Source organism: Salmo salar, chromosome 19 (genome assembly GCF_965601325.2).
Source record: "Salmo salar chromosome 19, fSalSal1, whole genome shotgun sequence".
Lineage (NCBI taxonomy): Eukaryota > Metazoa > Chordata > Actinopteri > Salmoniformes > Salmonidae > Salmo > Salmo salar.
Window position 1 is genome coordinate 72,611,414 of NC_138309.1, and position 19,396 is coordinate 72,630,809.

General features: G+C 41.7%; 1 protein-coding gene across 1 annotated transcript in view; it reads left to right on the plus strand.

Moving 5' to 3' along the window:
- The window catches only part of LOC106579432 (cadherin-23), a 692,150-nt gene that overhangs the window by 610,625 nt on the left and 62,129 nt on the right, over positions 1 to 19,396 (plus strand). Inside the window, exons 49-51 of the mRNA XM_082965932.1 lie at positions 7 to 231; positions 15,702 to 15,871; positions 16,748 to 16,885. Coding sequence (XP_082822058.1) covers positions 7 to 231; positions 15,702 to 15,871; positions 16,748 to 16,885 — 533 coding nt within the window. The remainder of the gene's footprint in view (positions 1 to 6; positions 232 to 15,701; positions 15,872 to 16,747; positions 16,886 to 19,396) is intronic.

Sequence of the window (19,396 nt, forward strand, 5' to 3'; positions counted from 1 at the left end):
TAACAGCGAGACTGATAGTGAACGTGCTGGATGTGAATGACAACGCCCCGCGGTTCAGACCCTTTGGAGTGGCCAACTTCTCAGAGAAAATTCTGGAAGGCGCTCAGCCCGGCACCACTCTGCTGTCCGTGTCAGCTGTGGACCCAGACAAAGGCCCTAACGGACAGGTCATCTACCAGCTGCTACACCTGCCCAGAGGGGACTACCTCAGACTGGAGGACCCCTCAACTGGTATAACACACACACACACACACACACACACACACACACACACACACACACACACACACACACACACACACACACACACACACACACACACACACACACACACACACACATGAATCTCAATCAAAAAGGGCACATCAGAACATTTTAAGACACACACATTTGATTTAATATGTAACCGGAACAACAAAAATTGTACCCCTTGTAAAAATACAACCTTAGTCCAAACACCAATATATATATATATATATATATATATATATATATATATATATATTATTATTATTTTTGTCCCACCCTTCAGCTACCCTAAACCCCTCCGATCTATCTCTGAAAACCATCCAGTTTGGATTTATACTTATATTTTTCAACTTTGCTGTGATGTTTGACAAAGGTCTGAATCTTTCTATTTGCATAGTTTCTATAGATTTAAATTAAAGATTCACATTTTTACTAAGATATTATTGATCGATTGACTATCGCTTTTCAAGTCATTTGCAGATATAGCTTTAAGCAAATGTTGTAATTCTTCAGCCATTCCTGAATGGCAGAAGACAGAAAAGGAAAGAGGTAAAACAGAGGAGCAGGGAAGACAGCATATGATTAATGAATTACAGTGCTACCCTAAAATTCTCTCAGTTCATCACAATTACATAGTGGCTCTAGCGGTGTTTCCTAACCAGCCTTGGGCTCCCAGTCGGCCCGAAGGTTATCTTATTAAGAGCGGGTGAGGTGACGATGACGGGACTGGCTTCCTTTCTCACATCAAAACATACCTGCAGACAAGAGACAGATGGATAGAGAGAGATTATGATTAAGCTTTGTTTTTTTTATTCTAACACGGTCAGTCATAATCATCAGGTGAAATGCAAAACTGACCTTGGATCATTAACTCTGGGACTACTACATCTCAATCTGTATTTCAATGTAAAGCATCTCTTTAATAATACTTCCTGTTGACCCGACAAGTGACCTCTCACCTATGATCATGCTGTGCCCTCTGTATCAGCCAGTTCAGATGCGGGAGGTGTTCACCAACACAGCTGATATAACCTAGAGGATTTAGGGAGAAAAGGAGAGGGATGAAGTGAAGGAGAGAGACTGTTATTGAGAAAATAAGGTAGTTAAAGAGACTGTGTTCAACAGGAATCTATGTGTGTGTAGTCTTACCTGGTGTCCACGCTAAGTGGCTGCAGAGTGCTTTATGCTGAAAACAGACACATGAGGACAAACAATAGAAGATAATGTCATTATTATACTTTTACATTACCAGATCACAAATTAATGCATAAATACCACTTGAAGCTTGATGATGACTTGATCATTTGAATCAGTTGTGTAGTGCTAAGACAACAGCTGGTGAGTTGTCAGGTTTGCCTCTGTACTTAAAGGGTGATTATTCCAACTCTCTGTGAAATGCTGCAGAACTGCCTGCAGACGAGGTAGGAACACATATCCCACACAGAAGAGGTGGATAGAATTAGACAGGTCAAGGTAGCCTTCTTCCTCCAAACTGTGCAGCAAGTTGTAGTACTGACATGTCACAGTGCTCCAAACATCTCTCAATTAGCATTCCACTCTAACAGAGAGAAAGAAAAGGTTTTGTGGGGGGGAGAAACCTAATCTCTGTGGTCCTGTGGTCTTCCTTCATGAATAGTGAACACAGAGGTGGGTTCAAGGTTGTAGAAATGCAAGTTTTGTGTGCCTTTGTGAGTGGTTACTGACTGTATGTGACGCAGACACCTATCGGAGTGTACATGAAACATTTAAATATAGAGGGCTATGTGTCTCACCACTTGGTTATTGCAAGGCTAACCTCCAGGGAAATCATGACTTGGCAGCAACAGGGGCTTGATACTCCAGTGAAAATAGCTGAGTGTTTATGTGGTTTAAATCTGAAAATTAGCAGCTGACATCTTAAGGGTTTTTTAATTAATGCATGTGAGACAGGTTCCATATACAACAAGACAGGCATAGTGGAAGAGAGAAAAAGAACACAGAATAGTTGAATTACCTCTGGTTATGGACACTTTTGTCAGCAATAAAGCTTCCATGGCCTGTTCCTTGAACAGTGAACATACATCTGGCAATATCTACATTTTCGACCCCTTGATCAGCTTGCTCTCTGAAACAGGGGCGGTTCTGGGGGGGGGGGGCAGTGCCCCTGTGACAACAATTTTGGACTCCCTTGTGGCCCCCCTAAATGTGGAGTATGAAATCATTTTTACATAACTAATTTTTGCTATCGTTCTTTTTTTTACATCCGTTATTAGACAGTGGCAACGCGGAACACTAATGATTATGAACATGGTCTTTTGCCTGCTAATGCCTGCAATGCAGTGAAGAAAACGATATGACAACAATAACGTCTAATGTAACTGGCCCCTCTAACTGTACAACTGGCCCCAGCTTGGCCCCCCCAGTTGAAATGGTCTAGAACCGCCACTGCTCTGAAAGTAAGGAAAATAGCTTATTTTTTGAAGATATGAAAACAATAACTGAGATATGACCGTTCAATCTAAAGCAGCAGATGTCATTTTCAGGATGTGTCAATACAGCACAGAACGCTTAACACCAGAATGGTATTGTGGTTGTTCATTTTGTGATTGGAAATATGCAATATGCATACAAAATAATGTACTTACCTTCCTTGAAAATCCATCTATACTGCCAAAGATGACAATGTTGTATCTTGAATAAAAGCATTGGAATTAAAAGTGGAATGTTTAACCTATTAACCTGCTTCATTATTTATGTATTACCAGTTGATGAAAAACAACTCCAATTTCATACATCATTGAAAATGTGTCTACGAATAAGTAAGAATACAAAAAGTTACAATAACTTCCTATATTTGATGGAGACATTATACGTCTTTGTACCTTATCAATTTATGATTTGTATCAAGGTGGACGAGAGACATGGGAGCAGGAACAGAGTATTTTTGCTAAGCAATGCAACAAAGCTGGATCATTCTAGCAATGATACCTGCACCATCTACACGCTACAAAGACTACCTAACTCTTCGCCATTGTACACGATGGCCCATTGCTTGGAGACTTCCTTTGACCATTCTAAAGCCCGCATGGGGCATCCTTGCCTTAATGGCACTGACTTTCTGGTCTAACGCTTCATCTGACATATCAGAATAGCATTCCCTGACAGACATATTGTGTTCTTTCATCCTTCTATAAAAAAAGCTAACCATTACACTGTCATGAAATATGATTATATATCGAATATGAAACAAATAGGACATGGCCTGCTTATGAGTTGCCATGAAAGAAAGTTAGATGAATTCAACAGAAAATGGCGAGAACAGGCGTTCATAGCTAAATGCGTTTGGTTAGCTTGAGAATAGTAATTGTATGATTTATCATTCTACGCTATGTATGTATGTATCTATGTAATATAGTAGAATGTTATGAACTGACACTGAATCGTAGGAGCTATCTACTAGCTATGTAGAAGTTGGACATAAGAATGCCCAGGGCTGCTTACCTGAGATGCCATCATCTCACAGTCCTTTGTAGGTGTCTGCTATGACTTCCTTTGTGTTGGAAAGAAAGGCTGAACAGTATTGGTTGTAGCCAAACTGATACTCAAAAAAATTGCCAAATGGCGAGTGGTTGATAGCGAAATTAAATTGGAGTTTTGTTTCAAAAACATTTTTTGTTCTCAAAATATTTTTGGGGAATAAAATGCATAAAGTTTTGCACGCTGTTACAAAATATTTGATTGCACTTTTTTTACTTTGAAGCATCGTTTTTGCTTTCAGAACAACAAAAAAAGTTGCTTTCAGAACAATTATTTTTGATTGAAAAGAAAAAGGTTTTGCTCTCGACAAAAAGACACAAAGGTACCTCCAAAGCATATACCAATTTGTCTGTGAATGACCAGATCTTCAAACAAACTTGCTATGCAGAATACTTGACGCACAACCGAAGGTGCTGCCATACCCTGCCAGCACGCCCACAAGCGAGCCACTCAGGCGGAGAATGAAGCGTGGAAGAGGGCAAGGAACGAGATGGGAGTAAAAACAATTTGTTTCAAGTTGGGGAGGGGGGCTAATAGCTGAACAATAGACTATTCAACCTTTACTAAAGAATAGTCTAATAGCTGAGTTAGGTGTGAAAAAAAAAACTCCTATCACAGACCAGATTTGCCTAAATGACCAAGTGGGAGTTAGAGCACTGATTATGCTTTTGGGTCCCAATGCACTACTGTGTCTCTAACTGACAATGAATGGGCAATATAAACCAAATAATAAACTGATAATTGTGCACGATTTCAAATGAAACACGCAGGGAGCAGGTTTCGAACCCTCAACCTTCTTGCATGAAGTCCAGCGCTCTATCGACTGTGCACCAAAAGCATGCTCAAGCCGCAGAGTCGATAGAGCGCATCCTCGCGGTAGCTTGCTACTCAATGTAATAAAGTAATGACTTTTCAAATAAGTTACCTTACACGTTATGTTGGCTGACAATTTGTTAGCTATGCTCTCCTTACAAACCACATATCATATCATCACAGAAGTATGCTATATATATATATATATATACACTGCTCAATATATATACACTGCTCAAAAAAATAAAGGGAACACTAAAATAACACATGCTAGATCTGAATGAATGAAATAATCTTATTAAATACTTTTTTCTTTACATAGTTGAATGTGCTGACAACAAAATCACACAAAAATAATCAATGGAAATCCAATTTATCAACCCATGGAGGTCTGGATTTGGAGTCACACTCAAAATTAAAGTGGAAAACCACACTACAGGCTGATCCAACTTTGATGTAATGTCCTTAAAACAAGTCAAAATGAGGCTCAGTAGTGTGTGTGGCCTCCACGTGCCTGTATGACCTCCCTACAACGCCTGGGCATGCTCCTAATGAGGTGGCGGATGGTCTCCTGAGGGATCTCCTCCCAGACCTGGACTAAAGCATCCGCCAACTCCTGGACAGTCTGTGGTGCAACGTGGCATTGGTGGATGGAGCGAGACATGATGTCCCAGATGTGCTCAATTGGATTCAGGTCTGGGGAACGGGCGGGCCAGTCCATAGCATCAATGCCTTCCTCTTGCAGGAACTGCTGACACACTCCAGCCACATGAGGTCAAGCATTGTCTTGCATTAGGAGGAACCCAGGGCCAACCGCACCAGCATATGGTCTCACAAGGGGTCTGAGCATCTCATCTCGGTACCTAATGGCAGTCAGGCTACCTCTGGCGAGCACATGGAGGGCTGTGCGGCCCCCAAAGAAATGCCACCCCACACCATGACTGACCCACCGCCAAACCGGTCATGCTGGAGGATGTTGCAGGCAGCAGAACGTTCTCCACAGCGTCTCCAGACTCTATCACGTCTGTCACATGTGCTCAGTGTGAAGCTGCTTTCATCTGTGAAGAGCACAGGGCGCCAGTGGCGAATTTGCCAATCTTGGTGTTCTCTGGCAAATGCCAAACGTCCTGCACGGTGTTGGGCTGTAAGCACAACCCCCACCTGTGGACGTCGGGCCCTCATACCACCCTCATGGAGTCTGTTTCTGACCGTTTGAGCAGACACATGCACATTTGTGGCCTGCTGGAGGTCATTTTGCGGGCTCTGGCAGTGCTCCTCCTGCTCCTCCTTGCACAAAGGCGGAGGTAGCGGTCCTGCTGCTGGGTTGTTGCCCTCCTACGGCCTCCTCCACGTCTCCTGATGTACTGGCCTGTCTCCTGGTAGCGCCTCCATGCTCTGGACACTACGCTGACAGACACAGCAAACCTTCTTGCCACAGCTCGCATTGATGTGCCATCCTGGATGAACTGCACTACCTGAGCCACTTGTGTGGGTTGTGGACTCCGTCTCATGCTACCACTAGAGTGAAAGCACCGCCAGCATTCAAAAGTGACCAAAACATCAGCCGGGAAGCATAGGAACTGAGAAGTGGTCTGTGGTCACCACCTGCAGAACCACTCCTTTATTGGGGGTGTCTTGCTAATTGCCTATAATTTCCACCTGTTGTCTATTCCATTTGCACAACAGCATGTGAAATGTATTGTCAATCAGTGTTGCTTCCTAAGTGGACAGTTTGATTTCACAGAAGTGTGATTGACTTGGAGTTAAATTGTGTTGTTTAACCTCTTACATCTAGACGTTCCGCTAGCGGAACACCTGCTCCAATATCCAATGATGGGCGTGGCGCGAAATACAAACTCTAAAATCCGAAAACTTCAATTTTTCAAACATATGACTATTTTACAGCATTTAAAGACAAGACTCTCGTTAATCTAACCACACTGTCCGATTTCAAGCGAAAGCAAAACATTAGATTATGTCAGCAGAGTACCCAGCCAGAAATAATCAGACACCCATTTTTCAAGCTAGCATATAATGTCACAAAAAACAAAACCACAGCTAAATGCAGCACTAACCTTTGATGATCTTCATCAGATGACAACCCTAGGACATTATGTTATACAATGCATGCATGTTTTGTTCAATCAAGTTCATATTTATATCAAAAACCAGCTTTTTTACATTAGCATGTGACGTTCAGAACTAGCATACCCCCCGCAAACATCCGGTGAATTTACTAAATTACTCACGATAAACGTTCACAAAAAACATAACAATTATTTTAAGAATTATAGATACAGAACTCCTCTATGCACTCGATATGTCTGATTTTAAAATAGCTTTTCGGTGAAAGCACATTTTGCAATATTCTCAGTAGATAGCCCAGCCATCACGGCTAGCCATTTAGACACCGACCAAGTTTAGCCCTGACCAAACTCCGATTTACTATTACAAAAGTTTGATTACCTTTGTTGTCTTCGTCAGAATGCACTCCCAGGACTGCTACTTCAATAACAAATGTTGGTTTGGTCCAAAATAATCCATCGTTATATCCAAATAGCGGCGTTTTGTTCGTGCGTTCAAGACACTATCCGAAGTGTAAATAAGGGTCACGAGCATGGCGCAATTCGTGACAAAAGATTTCTAAATATTCCATTACCGTACTTCGAAGCATGTCAACCGCTGTTTAAAATCTATTTTTATGCCATTTTTCTCGTAAAAAAACGATAATATTCTGACCGGGAATCTGCGTTTAGGTAAACAGACGAAAGAAAACATAGCATGGGGTCGACACGGGCACGCGCCTGAGTCTCACAGTACTGTAACCAGCCACTACCCAAACGCGCTACTTTTTTTCAGCCAGAGCCTGCAAAGCCACGATTCAGCTTTTTGCCGCCTTCTGAGAGCCCATGGGAGCCGTAGGAAGTGTCACGTAACAGCAGAGATCCTCTGTAATGGATAGAGATAATCAAGAAGGGCAAGAAATTGTCAGACAGGCCACTTCCTGCATGGAATCTTCTCAGGTTTTGGCCTGCCAAATGAGTTCTGTTATACTCACAGACACCATTCAAACAGTTTTAGAAACTTTGGAGTGTTTCTATCCAAAGCCAATAATTATATGCATATTCTAGTTTCTGGGCAGGAGTAATAATCAGATTAAATCGGGTACGTTTTTTATCCGGCTGTGAAAATACTGCCCCCTAGCCATAACATGTTAAGTGTTCCCTTTATTTTTTTGAGCAGTATATATATATATACTATATATATATATATAGTATGTTATATATGTTAGCTATCTACCTAACGTTAGTAGTTATACATCAAATTTGACAGTATATTAACTATAGGCTATCTAACTACCCAACGTTTATTGACTTGATGATTCCCGTCATTCTTAGCTTAACTAAATGGTATAGTCGTTGTGCGTTCTCAATGGACATTCGGGTGCTTTTTGTAAATTTGCTCTGGCTATCTACTCCGATTTCAGAGCACTCTCGTCTGAGTGTACCAGAGTGCAGAATAATGAATTGATGAGAGCTCAACACCCGTTGAATATGGCCGGTGTCAGTAAATGGCAGCAAAAAAAGCGTAACTAAATTGTTTCCAGCAGCACAGTTACAGTCACCAACGCTCTGGTTAACACGAAAACTGCCTAACCAGCTCTGCTAGAGCGAGTAAAATGGTCAGCATTGTCTCATTTGTGTCTGGAAGTAGCTAGTAAGCTAGCCAACGTTAGCTTGGGTGCTTGACTGCCGTTGTAAGGCCAGAATGCTCAAATCAACCCAACTCCTTGACCCGAACGTCTAGTGTGCGCTCCGAGAGCGAAACGGTCTGAATTTACAAACTGACAATCTGCCAACTCTCTGAATTTATGAGCGCAAGCACTCCAGATTGAATTTAAGAACACACTCAAAGTTTAAAAATGTCTAACTAGTAATTTGTTATGCTAACTAGCTAGCAAGAGGTTGCATAGCAACAGCATACACTTCCGGTAGAGAAGTAGAGAAGGCAAAGAGCAAGTACGCTCAACTGAAAGTTCAGTTACACTACAATTAGGGTGTGAAAATGTTATGCCCCTTAGATATTAATTTAGAATCCTCCAATCCTCTTACAGTGAGGGAAAAAAGTATTTGATCCCCTGCTGATTTTGTACGTTTGCCCACTGACAAAGAAATGATCAGTCTATAATTTTAATGGTAGGTTTATTTGAACAGTGAGACAGAATAACAACAAAAATATCCAGAAAAACGCATGTAAAAATGTTATAAATTGATTTGCATTTTAATGAGGGAAATAAGTATTTGACTCCTCTGTTATAAATTGATTTGCAAAAAAATGGCTGACAAATAAATAACGTGCCATAGAATGCTGCAGCAGCCTGCAAGGTGTGCTGCAGAATGCCGCAACTTTTAAAGGAGGAACCACTGTACAATATTTTTTCTTTTTTTATCGGGTATTGATTTGTTTATCAGTAGATAATCCATGTGCCATGGTATCGGCACATCAAAAATCTCTTCCCAACTATTTTGCAACCTGTATGGTTTCTTTATGACACAGTTCCTTGTCTTGTTATACTTGCCTCTTCCATTTTTGCAACCAACTGCAATCACTTGGTTTTAATTTTGGACAGAGCAGACATTTCCATATGTTTTGGTGACTGCATGTGTGACATAACTCCACCAGTCTTATTTATGATATCACAAAGATTATACAATGTTTCATTTTATTCCCCCAAAATGTTTTTTTTTAAATGATCAATTAGTGTATTTGAGTTGAACTATAATATTTGTAATATTTGTTCTGTCTTTTCTGGTGGATTAAACTGAAATTGCAACCAGTTTTTTTATGGCTTGTTTTAAAAATAGCGATATTCTGGAGATTATTTAATTTTCAAACAACTGAAAGTCGGATGTTGTAATCTGAATGAAACGAAAAAGGCAATTTTTTAACATAGGGTGAGCCATTCTTACCAATCTGCTGGAAAACCAGTCCAGATTTTTGTTTGACTGAAGCCTTTAGTGACAGGTTCAATGTCATATTCATTACATAAATAGGCCCGATTAATTTTGTCTGGCTCGCCATTAAAAATTAAGTGGAACATTTTTTGCTCATACAATTTAAAAACACGTTGTTTGGTGTCGGCAGGGCCATAAGTAAATCGGTAAACTGGGATATGACTAAAGAATTCATCAAGTAGATTTTTCCACAAATAGACAGGGATTTACTTTTCCATGGTAGCAAGATCTTATCTGTTTTTGCTACCTTTCTATTAAAAATGTATTGTAGTGAGATAATTTATTTATTTTCGGGATATGAATACTGAGTTTGTCCACAAGATGGTGCCGACAGAGAAGGCTGCCTCGCTTCTAGTCCTTAGGAAACTTTGCAGTATTTTGTTTTTTAATGTATTATTTCTTACATTGTTAGCCCAGAAAATCTTACGTTTTATTACATACAGCCGGGAAGAACTGTTGGATGTCAGAGTGATGTCAATTTACCAGCAGTATGACAAGGAATACGACTTTCCCGAAGTGAATCCTTTGTCCATACCACCTAGGGCATTTGAACTGATTCCAGAGGCCAACCCAAAATATCACCGCCGGAGAAGAGGAAGACAGAGCGGTCTACTGGTCAGACTTCGGAGGCACGCACACCACCCAACGCTCCCGAGTATATTACTCGCTAATGTCCAGTCCTTAGATAACAAGGTCGATGAAATCAGGATAAGGGTTGCTTTCCAGAGACACATCAGGGATTGTAACATACTCTGTTTCATGGTAATATGGCTCTCTCGGGATATGCTGTCGGAGTCGGTACAGCCACCTGGCTTCTCAGTGCGTTGCGCTGACAGGAATAAACATCTCTCCGGGAAGAACAAGTGTGGGGTGTATGTTTAATGATTAACGACTCATGGTGTAATTGTAACAACATACAGGAACTCAAGTCCTTTTGTTCACCTGACCTAGAATTCCTTACAATCAAATGCCGACCGTATTATCTCCCAAGAGAATTATCTTCAGTTATTGTCACAGCCGTGTATATCCCCCCTCAAGGAACTTCACTGACAGCTCTTGGTGTTTAGTCTGCGTAAGCGCTCAGCAGGAGATCATATATCCCTGCCCAGTTGCATGGGCTTCAGAGGAGGCGAGTCGGCAGCCCTCTGTGATTCCTGAGAGAACTCGGGTGACATCGGATTGACTCGGAAATGTAGACTTCAGGGATTTCTGGGAATCCTCGTGGGCGAGGTGGAAATCGAGGACGAGCGAGGGCGACAGGGAGCAGACTCCTTTCCCTCCTACGTTCCCGTAGCCGCCGGTTGATCCGGATGGTCAAGGCTATGATCAGTGAAGGAACATGTCGAACAGGGCTTCCGGGTTCCAGGCACTCTCAGCCACCAACATGCGAAAATCCACCGCGTAGTCTGCCACACTACGGGAGTCTTGATGTAGCTGGAGCAACTTACGAGCAGCCTCTCTCCCAGACAACAGAGAATCAAATACTTTTACGTACCTCCGCCACGAATTCCTCCCGACTGAGGCAAACGGCGGACTGTTGCTCACACACCGCCATAGCTCTCCCGGACATCAGCGTTATGAGGCACTCTATCTTCGAGCAGTCCGAGGGGATCGAAGAAGGCTGAAGCTCAAAGATGAGGGAGCACTGGGAGAGAAAGGCCCGTCAGGTTCCAGAATCTCCAAAGTAGCTCTCCGGAGGAGGAGGAGGTAAGCGCGGTTCTTGGGACGCCGGGGTAGCCTGGGAAGAAGTGCCGCTGGTGGCGGGGTTGCTGAGAGTCTGGGGATTTACTGTTGTGGCTTACTGCCTAGTAGGGAATATGCGGAATTGCTCCAGTAATGTATCGAATGCATGGTCATCGCATTCTGCCAGGGTATGGAGTCCTTCCATAAGGCATTGCAGTAACTCCTTGTGTCTTCCAATGGTGGCTCCTTGGAAGGAGACAGCATTGCGGAGCGGGTCTGAGTCTGCTGGGCCAGTCGTGGTCAGTTCATACTATCAGGACTCAGGCTAAGACCCAGATGCAGACACAGTAGGCAGATAGTATGAGTCTCAGAGTTTATTATAGTTCAAGGGGCAGGCAAAAGGTAAATCAAAGCAGGCAAAGGGTCATAATCCAAATCAGAGTCAGGCACGTACTGGACCGCAGGCAATCGGTAGGTCAAGTCAGGCAAAGGTTAGAACTGGAAGACTAAGAAAAACAAAAACTAGAGCACAGAAAACAGGGGAACACGCTGGTAGGACGTGACGGGAGAAGATGATCTGGCAACAGAAAACGCAGGTATAAATACACAGGACATAATGGGGACAAATGGGAGACACCTGGTGGGGGGTGGAGACGAGCAGAAAGACAGGTGAAACAGATCAGGGTGTGACACTAGGCCCGGTTTCCCACAATTTTAATAGGGTTCTATTGTTTCCAGTACTTCTCTTACATTATCTCCAATGTATCATCCATGTGAAAAAAATTGTCTGATAAGGATGAATAACATCCGACAATACTTTTGTAATTCTATGCGCTATGCATTTTACTAGAATATTTGCATCACAACTCTGAAGTGTAAGGGGCCTCCAGTCTTTTAGGCGGACTGGAGCTTCATATTTACGACCTGGGTCCTGTTTTAATAATAGTGAAATCAGACCTTCTTGCTGAGTATCTGATAGTCTACCATTTTTATAGTAGTGGTTACATGGACAAATATTTGATATACCTCAACTGTTATGGCCATCCAGCCCTGGAGTTTTCCCGAACTTAAAGTCTTTAATTGCATCAAGAAGTTCTTCCTCTGTAATTTGGCCTTCACATGAGTCTTTCTGTACAGCTGTCAATTATACACTATTAATAAAAACAAATCTTTACAATTAACTTCAGTTTGTGGAGATGGAGGAGACTGGAATGAAAACATGTGCTTAAAGTCCTTTTCTTCCTCTTTCAAAATATAATTTGGTGAATCATGGAGGACTGTCCTTTTTAACAAGTTTCTGTGTGTTATTTTTGGTAGCATTTCTATGTTAATGATTAAAGAATAATTTCGTGCATTTTCACCCATATTCTACCTAATACCTAATACATATGCTACCTAATTGTTATGTCTATTTAAATGTTTTCTCATTCTCTGTAGGCCTATGCAACTCAGCTTTTAGCTGTGAATGTATAGCCTACAAGATGAAATTAACAAATGAAAAAATAAACCCTTCATATACTGTATATAGTATTCATATACCCCTGCATGTACTGTTAATATGGTGCTAACATGGCTGCCATATCATTTTGTAGTGTCATGTAAATAAAATATAGTGCAGAATCCTCAATCTCTAATTAATGGCTTTGAATGTAGCCAATACACTACAGAAAAAGAAACACTGATCTATGGTCTATGTATTTACATTAGCTACTGTGTATCATGTAAAATCAGTTTCATATTGAACCCACTAACAGTGGCAGAGTTGAAATTCACAGAAATGCACCCAGATGTGTTGTGATATTCAATTTGCTTCACGCTTTGTAAACAACAATCAGTGAAATGCTTAATTACGGACACTTACCAGCAATGCAGAGAAAGAAAATAGAGAATTAATAGAAAAGTAAAACACTTCATAATAAAAGATACACAATGTGTAATGATAAGGGGTATCAGTACGAGTCGATGTGCAGGATTACGAGGTAATTGAGGTAGATATGTACATCTAACTAGGAATAAAGTGACAGATAGTAAACAGTAGCAGCAGTGTATGTGATGAGTCAAAAAAGTTGGTACAAAAAGGGTCAATGCAGGTAGTCCGGGTAGCTATTTGGTTAACTATTTCACTAACTATTTAGCAGTCTTATGGCTGTTCAGGGTCCTGTTGGTTCCAGACATGGTGTATTGGTACCGCTTGCTGTGCGGTAACAGATAGCATTGTCTATGACAGGGTTCTCCAACCCTGTTCCTGGAGAACTACCCTACTGTGGGATTCTGTTCCAACCGCAGTTGTAACTAACCTGATTCATATTATCAACCACCTAATTATTAGAATTAGGTACGCTAGATTAGGATTGGAGTGAAAACCTACAGGACGGTAGCTCTCCAGGAACAGGGTTGGAGACCCCTGGTCTATGACTTGGGTGGCTGGAGTCTTTGACAATTTGTAGGGCCTTCCTCTGACACCGCCTGGTATAGAGGTCCTAGATGGCAGGGAGTTCAGCCCAAGTGAAATACTGGGCCATATGCACTACCCTCTGTAGCGCCTTGCAGTCGGATGCCAAGCAGTTGCCATACCAAGTGGTGATGCAGCCAGTCAAGATGCTCTCAATGGTGCATCTGTAGAAATTTGAGGATCTGAGGGCCCATGACAAATCTTTTCATGCTCCTGAGGGGGAAGAGGCATTGTTGTGCCATCTTAGCGACTGTGTTGGTGTGTTTGGACTATGATAGGTCCTTAGTGATGAGGAAACCGAGGAATTTGAAGGTCTCAATCCGCTCCACTTCAGCCCTGTCGATGTGAATTGGGGCGTGCTCCTTTGACTTTCTGACATTGAGGGAGAGGTTGCTGTCCTGGCACCACACTGCCAGGTCTCTGACCTCCTCCCTTTAAGCTGTCTCATCATTGCCAGTGATCAGGCTTACCACCGTCATGTCATTGGCAATCTTAATGACGGTATTGGAGTCATACGCGGTGACGCATTCACGGGTGAACAGGGAGTACAGGAGGGGGGCATGCACCCCTGAGGTGATCCTGTGTTGTGGGTCAGCATGACGGATATGTTGTTGCCGATCCAGTTGCAGAGGGAGGTGTTCAGTCCCAAGGTTAGTAATGAGCTTGGAGGGCACTATGGTGTTGAATGCTGAGCTGTAGTCAATGAACATAATTTTAATGTAGGTGTTCCTTTTGTCCAAGTGGGAAAGGGCAGTGTGGAGTGCAATATAAATTGCATGATCTGTGGATCTGTTGGGGTGGTATGCGAATTGGAGTGGGTCCAGGGTGTCTGGGATGATGGTGTTGATGTGAGCCATGACCAGCCTTTCAAAGCATTTAATGGCTACAGATGTGAGTGCTACGGGGTGATAGTCATTTAGACAGGTTACCTTGGCATTCTTGGGCACATGGATTAGGGTAGTCTGCTTGAAACATGTACAGTAGGTATTACAGACTGGGTCAGGGATAGGGTTAGGGTTAGCTGGTCTGGTAGACTCATGTCACTGGGCAGCTCGCGTCTGAGTTTCCCTCTGTAATCCGCGATAGTTTGTAAACCCTGCCATGTCCGACGAGCGTCACAGCCGTTGTGGTAGGATTCGATCTTAGTCCTGTATTGATGCTTTGCCTGTTTGATGGTTCATCAGAGGGCATAGCGGGATTTCTTATAAGCGTTCGGGTTAGCGTCCCACTCCTTGAAAGTGGCAGCTCTAGCCTTTAGCTCAATGTGGATGTTGCCTGTAGTTGAACAGGTGACATGCTGGTAGAAATGAGGTCAAATGGATTTCAGTTTTCCTGAATTAAAATCATCGGCCACTAGAAGCGCCGCCTCTTAAGCGGTTAACAAAGAGACACACACCACCCCCTTGAACTTACCCGACACTGCCGTTCTGTCCTACCGATGCATAGAAAAACTAATTAGTTATATATATTATCCATGTCCTTGTTCAGCCAAGTTTCTGAGAAACATTGGACATTGCAGTTCTTCAGGTCCAGTTAATAGTAAAGTCTCGAACATAGCTTGTCCAGTTTCTCCAGTGACTGTAAATTCGCTAGTAGAACGGAGGATAGAGGTGGTTTATTTACTCAGCGCTTTGATTCCTCATAGAATTATGAAAATGAATAGCTTGGTATTGAAGCTCATTTTTTTAAGTCAACCAAACATTCTAAATGCAAACATTCTGCAAACTTTGCATCGGTCACTTAGAATTGCCATAACAATGAAACAGATTGAAATTATTGGATGTAGCATATTGTGCATCATGTAAAATCTTTTTTACATTGAACCCAGAGTTGAAACAAACAAACACACCTGCACCCACACACACACATAATACAGCCCAAGCCTGTAATGAGCCTTTATAAGCAAACATCATTAATTTGATTAGTATATTGATGATGAGAAATGTTCTGGTAACCATTGTGTTGTTGTGCAGGTAAGATCGTAGCCAACCGGACGGTGGACTTTGAGCAGGTGCAGTGGCTGAACTTCACAGTGAGAGCCCAGGACCACGGCAGTCCACCCAGAGTGGCTGAGCTTCCTGTCTACCTGCGTATAGTAGATGTCAATGATAACAACCCCATCTTTAAACAACCCTCTTACCAGGTACCAAAAATACTGATTCATAACATACACTGCAAAATGCTTCACCATTAGTAGTACTCACTTGATATAATTTCTACTGTGATGGTCTGAGTTTGAGCACTCGTCTTGTTTTTGTTGTTGCCACTGTTTACTGTGACAGCCCCATCCCCTTTCTTGTCCTCTTTTTTTGTTTTCTGTATAATGCATTGTAACATGTATTTGTGAAGTTAATGTTGATTTCATTGGATTAGTCAAGACATCAAAGTGACATTTGTATTTGTATTTATTATGGATCCCATTAGATGCTGGCAAGGAAGCAGCTAATCTTCCTGGGGTCCAGCAAAATTGAAACAAATTTTTTGAAACATTACAATAAATTTACAACAGATTTCACAACATACTAAGTGTGTGCCCACAGGCTCCTACTCTACTACCACATGTCTGTGTTACTTCACAGTCCCCGCTGTTCCATAAGGTGTATTTTTATCTCTATTTTTTTTTGTCATAAAATGTTACTGCTTGCATGAGTTACTTGATGTGGAATACAGTTCCATGTAGTTATGGCTCTATGTAGTACTGTGCGCCTCCCATAGTCTGTTCTGGACTTGGGGACTGTGAAGAGACCTCTGTTGGCATGTCTTGTGGGGTATGCATGGGTGTCCGAGCTGTGTGCCAGTAATTCAAACAGACAGCTTGGTACATTCAACATGTCAATACTTCTCACAAATGCAGGTAGTGATGAAGTCAATCTCTCTTCCACTTTGAGGCAGGAGAGATTGAAAAACATTTTATTAATGTTAGCTCTCTGTGTACATCCAAGGGCCAGCCGTGCTGCCCTGTTCTGAGCCAATTACATCAAGGTGTTCTGTCTGTGTGTATGCTGATGTCCCTTTGCAGAAGCCAGTGTTTGAGGATGTTGACTTGGGCACGGTCATAGTCAGAGTCAGTGCCACAGACGCAGACTCTGGCCTCTTCTCTGTCATCGAGTACAGCCTAGTAGATGGAGAGGGCAAGTTTGGCATCACTCCCTCCACTGTGAGTTCTAAAACACACACACACACTTTGTAGTGCTTGAAGTGGACTTCACTTTTTTACTTCACGTATCACTGCACTTCACAAATTGTTGCTGGCACTCATTTTTGGGTGATAGTACTGTTTATATTTAGGAGCTGGAACTTTTAAGCCAATATTCTATAAGAAGTACCGGTACACAAACAGTAGAGTGCTATTACTCAGTACCGGTGTGCACCTGTCCAATCCAAGCACTTCACTTATGTACAAACACACATACATACACACACAAACACAGACACACATACACACACACAAAACACTCTCTCCTCTCTTTCATTTTCACTCTCTCTTGTACTCTTTCTCTTTCAAAGAAAATGAACTAACTCATCTATGTTGACTTATCACACAACTAATAAAGGAGGAGTTCAGAATGTTACAAATAACAGTTTGTCTGTACACACTGAAGATGTCATTGGGAGGTGATAAATAATAATAACGGAGTGGCTATAGATACCAATGGAGGTTTGTGACTTGAACATTTAGGAGGATGGGAGATCCACGATATAGGCACGGAATGCACAGAAATAACAAAGCGTGTTTCAAAAATCGTCAAACTAATTACTTTAAACTAAAGCATTTAATAAAGACTCCCGAGTAGCGCAGTGGTCTAAGGCACTGCATCTCAGTGCTAGTGGCATCACTATAGACCCTGGCTCGATTCCAGGCTGTATCACAACCGGCTGTGATTTGGAATCCCATATGGTGGCGCCCAGCATCGTCCGGGGTAGAGTGTGGCCGGGGTAGGCCGTCATTGTAAATAAGAATTTGTTCTTAACTGACTTGCCTAGTTAATTAAAAGTTAAATAAAATATAAATGTATAGTACAATATTATGGGGAATAGGAATGAGAGGGCTACTTACACAGTGTTGGGAATGGATCAGTGATTGAATGAGGGTATGACGCATGAGTTGAGGTGTTCAGAGGCTTGACTTCAGTGCAGGACAGGGGTTGAGGTGTTCATATTAAATATAATTTATTTTGGGATATCACTTGAAAGTATTAATTAAAACGCTGGTCCTTGATGGTAAAAACAATAACACATATAATTAGGCTTCAGTGCAGGACAGGCTCATCATGGATGGATGGTGTTAGAGAAAAGCTCAACTCTTCCACTGAGGGCAAGACAGGATTTGACTGGGAAGACAAAAAAACAATAACACAATACACTACACAGTTATAAAAAGGAGCTAATAATGAGTTAGTCCAAGCAAGGAGTAAAAATATTGATGTGTAATAATATGATTGTGTTTGTGTGTGTGATTGACTCTGCAGTACAATATCAACAAAATCAATATCAACAATATCAACAAAAAACATTTAGAAACTCCTCTCTCTCTTTCTCTCTCTTCAGACTAGTAATGAGAGAAAATTGATAGGGGTACTCACAGTGCTTGGAGAGGAAACATTCAACGTGCCAGTGGATGAGTGGGCACATGAGACGTGGCTTCATTTCATGTCAGGAAATAGTTAACAATGGTAGCGGAGTGGAGTGGTGATCACCATTCCATTACAGGTGCTTAATTGTAGGTTTGGGCAACAAGTTTCTCCATGAAGTTAAATTCAGACATCCCATAATTCACAAAGTCAAACAGACTGTGCATCTCGCCCACTTGACACATCAAAGTAGCCCAAGAAACGTTCCTGAATAAAATCATCCACATACCTGACAATAACTGACAACTGCAAGCAGACTGGTGGCACCATACATTATGTGACATAACTATGGCACTGGTGTGGTGGCTAATTTCTGCATTACCAAATGAGGAGAGTTACAAACTTCACACACCAGTCAGAGTTATACTTATAACTACATCTTTAATAATTAACCTCTTACATCTAGACGTTCCGCTAGCGGAACACCTGCTACAATATCCAATGATGGGCGTGGCGCGAAATACAAACTCCTCTAAAATCCGAAAACTTCCATTTTTCAAACATATGACTATTTTACAGCATTTTAAAGACAAGACTCTCGTTAATCTAACCACACTGTCCGATTTCAAAAAGGCTTTACAGCGAAAGCAAAACATTAGATTATGTCAGCAGAGTACCCAGCCAGAAATAATCAGACACCCATTTTTCAAGCTAGCATATAATGTCACAAAAAACAAAACCACAGCTAAATGCAGCACTAACCTTTGATGATCTTCATCAGATGACAACCCTAGGACATTATGTTATACAATGCATGCATGTTTTGTTCAATCAAGTTCATATTTATATCAAAAACCAGCTTTTTTACATTAGCATGTGACGTTCAGAACTAGCATACCCCCCGCAAACATCCGGTGAATTTACTAAATTACTCACGATAAACGTTCACAAAAAACATAACAATTATTTTAAGAATTATAGATACAGAACTCCTCTATGCACTCGATATGTCTGATTTTAAAATAGCTTTTCGGTGAAAGCACATTTTGCAATATTCTCAGTAGATAGCCCAGCCATCACGGCTAGCCATTTAGACA